The 7,817-nt window shown below is 33.2% G+C and overlaps 1 protein-coding gene across 1 annotated transcript; it reads left to right on the forward strand.

Moving 5' to 3' along the window:
* Positions 1–939: 939 nt before the first annotated feature.
* LOC136797497 (uncharacterized) lies at positions 940–3,449 on the forward strand. Its single transcript, XM_067054077.1, has 7 exons — positions 940–1,055; positions 1,620–1,845; positions 1,998–2,118; positions 2,315–2,514; positions 2,629–2,745; positions 2,920–3,075; positions 3,234–3,449. Exons 1-7 carry the CDS (start codon positions 940–942, stop codon positions 3,447–3,449), a joined length of 1,152 nt encoding a protein of 383 aa, XP_066910178.1.
* Positions 3,450–7,817: the final 4,368 nt, after the last annotated feature.

Genomic DNA, 7,817 nt, shown 5'->3' on the forward strand with positions numbered 1-7,817 from the left:
CAATATAATCAATCAAGCAATCAATGGGAAATAAAGGGATAAAAACACTAGATAAAAAAAAAGTATTTTGTAATTCAGTTTAAATATCAATCAGAGAAGTGTGAATTGATTTTTTCAAGAAGTTTTTTATCTATCCTTTTACACTTCACTTCATCGACGTATTCCCAAAAAAGTTTTGTTTGAGACGCATGAAACTCAAATCGATTAGCAAAAACCAATCCCCTTAAACTATACCGTCGTTTTTTGTTTTTTTATTGTTTTTTTAAAAACGAAAGCATCTGTAAAAAATGTCACAGAAATATAAAATCCATCAAGGAAAAGGACGAAATTAGGGAATCATGGGTAAAAAATACTGGATGTAAAAGAAAAAGAGTGTCTTTTGAGGAGATACAGACGGTAAGAGTCATAATATAATTCAATTTTCTGCTTCAATCTTAATTGTATCATATAACTACTAGTCAGTACTTTGAAATGACGCTTTAGGTTTTTTCAAGCGTCTATAGGGTTTTAAACACTCTTTTTTGATAAGCATAATAACATCCTAACATTTTTAGCCGTTTTTTTGATTCTGATTCGAATCAGTTTTTCAACAAAAAATTGAAAATTTTCATCAAATCAAGGATAAGATCGTACGCTTTAAATATTTTATCTGAGGCTAAAAACGAAATTTCGCTTTAAACGGATTTTCCAGCATGCTTATAAAAAGAAGTGCATTGTTTGCTAGGATTATGGAATTTTTACGATACCATTGTTTTTACCTATGGGCTTTCCCTCTTTCTAGAGACCGTCGGTGGGAACCTATGAAATAGATGAAAATGATTTGAAAAGAATCGCTGAAATCTCCGAGATAGAAATTTCTAAAGCTTTTAGCAGTACGAAAATGTCAGACACCTCCCTAGAATCGATTTGTAACGTCAACGAAAGAAGCTTTGTGCAGAAATGGACAGCTTTTGCCCGTTGATATCGACAGTACTAAATGCCGTTATGAAAGTTACAAAGGAAGACCCAAAAATCGGACCCAAATCTACTTGCTATGGAGTGATGTGTAAAGCTAGGTTAGTTATGATTGTTTTGGAAATTCGAAAAATGCTAAGCAAAAATTATTAACAGCAATTTAGGCATACTCTCGAGTGCCAGATAAACAACGGGGGGGGGGGGTGAAAAATTAACTGGGAGGGGGGGTCCTAATATTAAAAATCGCGGGGGGGGGGGGGGTTGGAAAATACGAAAAATTTAACAAGCGGGTAGGCCGTTTATTCGGCACCCGAGATAGGATATGAGAGGTGGAGTCATTCTGTTGGGCTAGAAGGACTAGGAGAAGGCACATATATCATATCCGACCTACACAAGAAAGGATAAGTTCTGACAAAGCAAGTTGCTCTAGTATTAGGCTTCTGCTCATCCTCTAGCAAAAGAGTTTCTTATGGAAGTATAGGTCTGCGAATCAGAGTACTCTAGTATGGGTCAGAAATTTGAGAAAATCGTAGAAATATTTTGTTCAAACTCAGCGAAACCGTAGTTGTAAAATTGAGAGCCTCCCGGACTATTTTTTTTTGCTTGAAATATTTTGAAGAAAATCAAAATTTTATTTTCATTTTCACTTTTTACTTCCATACAAGGTATTCTACAAGTAAAGGGGTGTTGTTGGCTCACCGCAATGATCAATTGCTTTTTGCCTCAGGCGCAAAAAAAAGTAGTTTCAAGTGGTACAATAAATTGGGCTTAACAAACTCCTACACTACTGGTTTAAAGAAAAACAAAAAGCTGAGTAAAAATCACGATTATGATGTCAAAAAGTGGAAAGAGCAGATCGAAAATAACGAAGATTCTAAACCCGAGTACCAGGTTAATCGATTTTTCTCTTGATTTCACTATTGTTGAGATTTAGAAAATATTGATACTGATCATCAAATTCAAAAATCCTTAGCTTATTACTCCTTTACAAACAGCTAAAAATTATTTAATCTGCTTATAAATAATTGATTTGTATTCATCAGATTACCGGAGACAACCTGGACATTGAACAACAAGTTAGACATCAAGGCATAAAGAATCCGAACAAGTCATTGCATTGGTTTAATGTGATAGCTTCAAAAGACAGGGTCATGAAAGCACAAGGTTCACAGCTAGACTTCTAGCGTTGTATCATTTCTTTAGTTGAGGGGATGGGAATTTTGTGTAGGGTTAATAGTGTCAAATTAGGGTTAAATTAAAGCATATGGTAAAAGAGATTAACCACTGTTTAGGGGGGGTGCTATAAAGTGTATAAATTATAAAATATTTTTTATTAGAATCCTCTTTTTTTTTCCAACAGACAACAAGACCACAGAAGATTATCAAAATTTTTCGATTCTGCCAAGTGTATCTGATTCAACAGAGGTTTTGGACGATTTCAAATTCCTTGTCAGCCGATCAATCGCAAAATTTATGCCGTCCTTTAAGATGTTTCAGAAAGTAATTCCAAAACATATGAAACATGACTTTTCAGAGGAAATGTCCAAACCGTCAGAGGTGGTAGGTCTAAGACAAATCAATTTATTACTTCGTTTTCAGTTTGTTGTTAAATTTTCTTTCGTATACTATTTTTTAATAAGCCAGATTAACCTACATTTTCATTTCTTTTACCAGGTACCACTCGGTCTTTTATTCGAGAACGAAAACGAGTCTTCGGGAATGTTCAAGATATTGGACCATCTTCAAAAGGAATACGTCCCTACGTATGTTAATGAAGAAAACGAAACGGAAGTATGTTCTACTTAAAGTTTTTTAACAACAATTTTCACCTTTTAATATTAACAAGATAAATCAGATCAGAATCAGATAAACTATGAAATAATGAATCATGAATGTAAGATTTTCATATAATAATTGGCTAATTTAAAAAAGAATTCTCTAAGGTTATCTAAAATATGTTTTCAGGTATTACAACAAATCCATTTTGGTGGCGATCAGAAGACTGAAATTCGATCGGGGTCGTTGTTACGTGCAATGTCGGATGGTGACACGGCTTTCGAAAGATTGGATGGGCTTCTCCCCAAATTTGAAGACTGGCATTTAAAAAGAACTTTCAGTGACGTAAGTTAGGGCAAGGATTGGTGGTAACTAATTCTGATAAGCACTCTAAATAAATGGTCTTGTAAATCAAATGTGTGATTATGCCTTATATATATCATTAAAAAAAGTTTAAAGATATATATTAAATTTGAAAATAATAATTCTCATTTTATCTTCAGGTCAAAGAGAGCATATTTGGTCACCCAAACTCTGGAAGTCAATTCGGAACTTCTCAATGGGCTATGAATGTACTTCGTTGCACCAATGCCAAAAAGGGGCCTCATAAAGCATTCAACGCTTACTCAGAATACACTGATAAAGAGCTCGATGCACAAATTGTATCAATTGCGATGACTTACTTTGGTATGAAAAATATAGAAGGTGAGTATTTTTAGTATTATAAATAGTGATATTTTAAGGGTCCACTTTCACTTTAACCTGTATACAAGAGAATCTTTTTTAGTGAAAGAAAGAAATTCAAACATAATCAAAAAATAATATAAACATAACTTTTTGTCTAGATGATCCTGTGCCAGTCGAGATTAAAAAATCCTCAAATGAAGATAAAGCTGAGTGGCTCTACTCTGCAGTGGAATCAATGCTTGAACAGTGAGTGAAAATATAAATATAATTACTCAAAAAATATAAAAAATATAGTCAAAGAAATATAAAACTTTCAACTACTCATAACTCTAAAAACACAGAAAGACAAGACAGAACAAACAAAAAGATTTTCAAGCAGGACATAAATAATAGAATGATAAGTATCCTAATACATTAATGCGATAGGAATAAGGATCCCATTCAATTAAAAGATATGCCTTAAATTTTCTTTAGATACATTGTAACGTACGATGACTCGATTGAAAGAGTTCGCACACAGCTACAAACAAAAAGCCAACCAGCAAAACCCAAAGAATTGTTTGATTGTATCAAAGCTGAATCTGGAGAGTGTAAACACAAACCATTTCAGAGAAAACTGGCTAGAGACAATCACGAGATTAAAAAGCACGGCTATGACAGGTAAATTTAACGATTTGAATATTTCAACTAAGTTCGAATACCTTGTACTCTCTTTTTTAAGCTAAATAGAAACATATAACTCAAATTTTAAAGTGTAAATATAAAATTCTAACAACTTTTGAATATGTTAAAAAATGAACATGATATTTTTCCAAGCCTATTAATGACATGAAATATAGAATAATGTTATAGATAATTTTTAGTATTATTCATAATTTAGAAAAGCTGTAGAAGCTGAAAAAGCTGCTCAAGAGCAAGAAAATGCACAGAAGGAGCAAGCAAATGAACAAGAAACTGAGAATGAGGACAAAGAAGACTACACCCTTGAGTACCAAAAGGCTTTATTCACTTTTAATCTGTTCATCCGTAACATTAACGACGCGATAAGAGAGGGCGATGGCGAAAGATTAATGAGATGTTACAAATTTGTTTTGCTGTATTTTAAAGCCACCAACCATCACCAGTACACTTATTCTATGATAAAATTATTTCATCAGATTAAACTTCAACCTGAAAACGCATTTAAACTGATTTGGTGTAGATTTATTAACACTGTTGGTTCTCCTGGTCGAAACATTAGTATCGATTTACATCTTGAACATCAAAATAATTTTTTGAAGGAACAGTTAAAAGGACTCAGATCTAACTTGAATGAAAAGAATGCGGAACGTGTCTCTCATTCTGTAAGAAAACTTAGCCAAATCATCCACAATGTTGAATCCATTTGCCTCGTTTTCAATCCAACTTAATATACGATTTACGAACAAAACTACTTTAAATGTAATGCATCTAAATTAATCAGCGCAGTTAGATATATTACATTTAAACCATTACGCATCGTCTTTTGATGCATTACATCTAAATATTCTTTCATGGTCGTGTTGGTTCGACACCTAAAGTCCGTGCAGCCGTCTGCAGTGGAAAGAACGAAAAAGAAAATGACTGAGAAAACTAACATACAATACATAATATAAAAAAATGTTTCAATTTTTCAAAAATGCAGTTAAGCTAAAAAATCATTTAAAGATTCTCCGAATTTCATAAAATTCTCTGGAAATCTATCAAAACACTTTACAATTTGTTTTCGCAAGAAAGATCTTTCAGTTCCCTGATTGAACATGCGCTTGAAAAGTTCTGAAATTCTGGGCTGAACATCTTCAAAAAGAAGAGTGCATCTAGCAATGCATAGGACCTCAGAATATATAGAACTGTAAAAGATGATTCATGGTAAATACCATCTTTATGTGGCATTCTCACGATGAAAAAGGGAAGGCGTCTTTCTTGTCAAACAATTTGAAGATGTTATTACGCACGGAGCGAGCGTTAGCGAGCGGAGTGCGACTCTTTTGGCATACGCATCCGCGTAAGCAAAATTTACAAAATTTCAATGATATGCGGGTACTAAAAATGGAAATTCAGTGTTTTTTTCACGATTTTTTTCGTCTAGCCGCTATTCCAACATGTTTAGCCTCTGGAATGTTTCAACTTTGAAAATTTCGTGAAAATTAGCGTTTTTTGAAATGAAGTCGTTGCAGTGTCAATCTTAGCCTAGAAATCTAAGCTACCATTCAGTCACTTGGTAAAAATATGATGGTTAAAGTTGTGACTGAATAAGTAGCTTAGTTCACCCTCCAGTTTACAGTTGATAACGAAAATTTGAAACTCGCGCGAATGATGACGTATCAAACATAATTAGGATAAATTATGCGAAAAAAATCCCTTTAAAAATGGCGCATTAAAATCAAAACAACATTGTGTGGTGTGAAGAAAAGCTAGAAAGAAAGTTGAGTATTCTCTAAACAATTAGAAAAGACATAATCAGTCACATTTGATTGAATTCCTTTTAGTAGAGGGCATTTTGTAAAATCGCTCGACTGTTTTGTTAGAAGCACTTGTTATACATTTTTGGAAAGCTAAGGGGTAGGGGAATCGAAATTACTATGTTTCCAATTTTTTTCGGACACTTTGGTGTGATTTTCGGACAAATATGACGGTCTCAGGCAAAAATCATAGGGTTAGAAATTAATGAAAATTTTAGCTCGAGAAAACGGAGACCTGTTGTATATTTTTGGAAAGCTCTCAAAAAATTAGGATTAGAGATATATTGCAAGTATAGGTGATTTCAGTACCTAACTCGAGATATTGAGCTTCAAAAAGCCCAAAAACTGGACAAAATAGCTGTCTCTGGCTGAAAAACACGGTTTTCAAGGGTTAATATCTCGAGTTAGGTACAGAAATCACCTATACTTGCAATATATCTCTAATCTTAATTTTTTGAGAGCTTTCCAAAAATATACAACAGGTCTCTTTTTTCTCGAGCTAAAATTCTCATTAATTTTTAACCCTATGATTTTTGCCTGAGACCGTCATATTTGTCCGAAAATCACACCAAAGTGTCCGAAAAAAAATTGGAAACATAGTAATTTCGATTCCCCTACCCCTTAGCTTTCCAAAAGTGTATAACAAGTGCTTCTAACAAAACAGTCAAGCGATTCCAAAAAATCGAACAAAATTCCCCCTACTATTTGTAAAAACTTAAGTTACAACCAAACGAATACTTATATCAGCAAGAATCATAAAAAAACCGAAGTTTTAATGCCAAGATACAAACCAAATACAACCAAAACATAATCTTTTTTCAATCAAATGATGTATAAAACGTCCAAGGAAGTTCCTATCGTCTTCTGTAAACGCCATCTTGAACGTTTGTTTTCATATTTCAAGCATAGACGAAAATGTTCAAATGTTTTTGTTTCCTTGGCTTAATATACACATGAAAAACAGAAGATTCCTTTTGCAAAAAATACTTTCAGTGTTCAACCATGGAAATATTTAGATTGTTCTGATTGGTTGTTATTTTTCTAAAAAAAAGTTTTATTGTTCTGATTGGTTGTTATTTTTCTAAAAAAAAATTTTTTTATAACAAATTCTTTCTTAGAATAACAGTTCTCCATTGTAGTTCATTTTGTATAATGAGTAGAGTGCATGCCTCTATCACTCGATAAAAAACCTCCAAGAAGGAGAAAAAAGGCGGGAAACGTCAAAAACACATGGCGATAATTTTTAGCTTTTTTTCTCTCTTTTTTCTCAATATCTGTTATTGCAGTTGTTAATTCGTTTTTTGGATATTATAATATTGACAACATTTATAAAAATAATGTAAACAATAACTAAATAATAGAAACTGAGTAGTTTATAAAATATTTCCGATATTTTTCAATTCCAGACAGCATATGTAAAGAAGCAAAAAAAAACGCGGGAAATGTTTGACGCCATAACTAACCATGTCTGTCTCACACTCCCTCCCTATGGCTTTATGTCCTTGCTAAGTGTGCATTTTCAACGACTCGTCCAAAAATGGCCTACGTGAGAGAGAAGAGTGAAAAAAAATGAAACGATTGTGTGAGTGGAAGACATTTTTAATTGAATCTTGAGAAGATAACGAGATAGGCATGGATGTCAGGGAGGAGCCTTCACCCTCATGTTCATCGTCGGGCTGTAAACTATGTTGCAAAGAATTTGAAAGAGGAGAGGCTAGACGAAATATTCTCAAAAGTAAAGAAATTGTTGACGATTTAAAAAGTATCGGCATTGAATTTACTCACATTTATGAAAACGAAAGCATCTGTAAAAAATGTCACAGAAATATAAAATCCATCAAGGAAAAGGACGAAATTAGGGAATCATGGGTAAAAAATACTGGATGTAAAAGAAAAAGAGTGTCTTTTGAGGAGATACAG

This window comes from Clytia hemisphaerica, unplaced genomic scaffold, assembly GCF_902728285.1.
Source record: "Clytia hemisphaerica strain Z4C2 unplaced genomic scaffold, Clytia hemisphaerica genome assembly, whole genome shotgun sequence".
Classification (NCBI taxonomy): Eukaryota; Metazoa; Cnidaria; class Hydrozoa; order Leptothecata; family Clytiidae; genus Clytia; species Clytia hemisphaerica.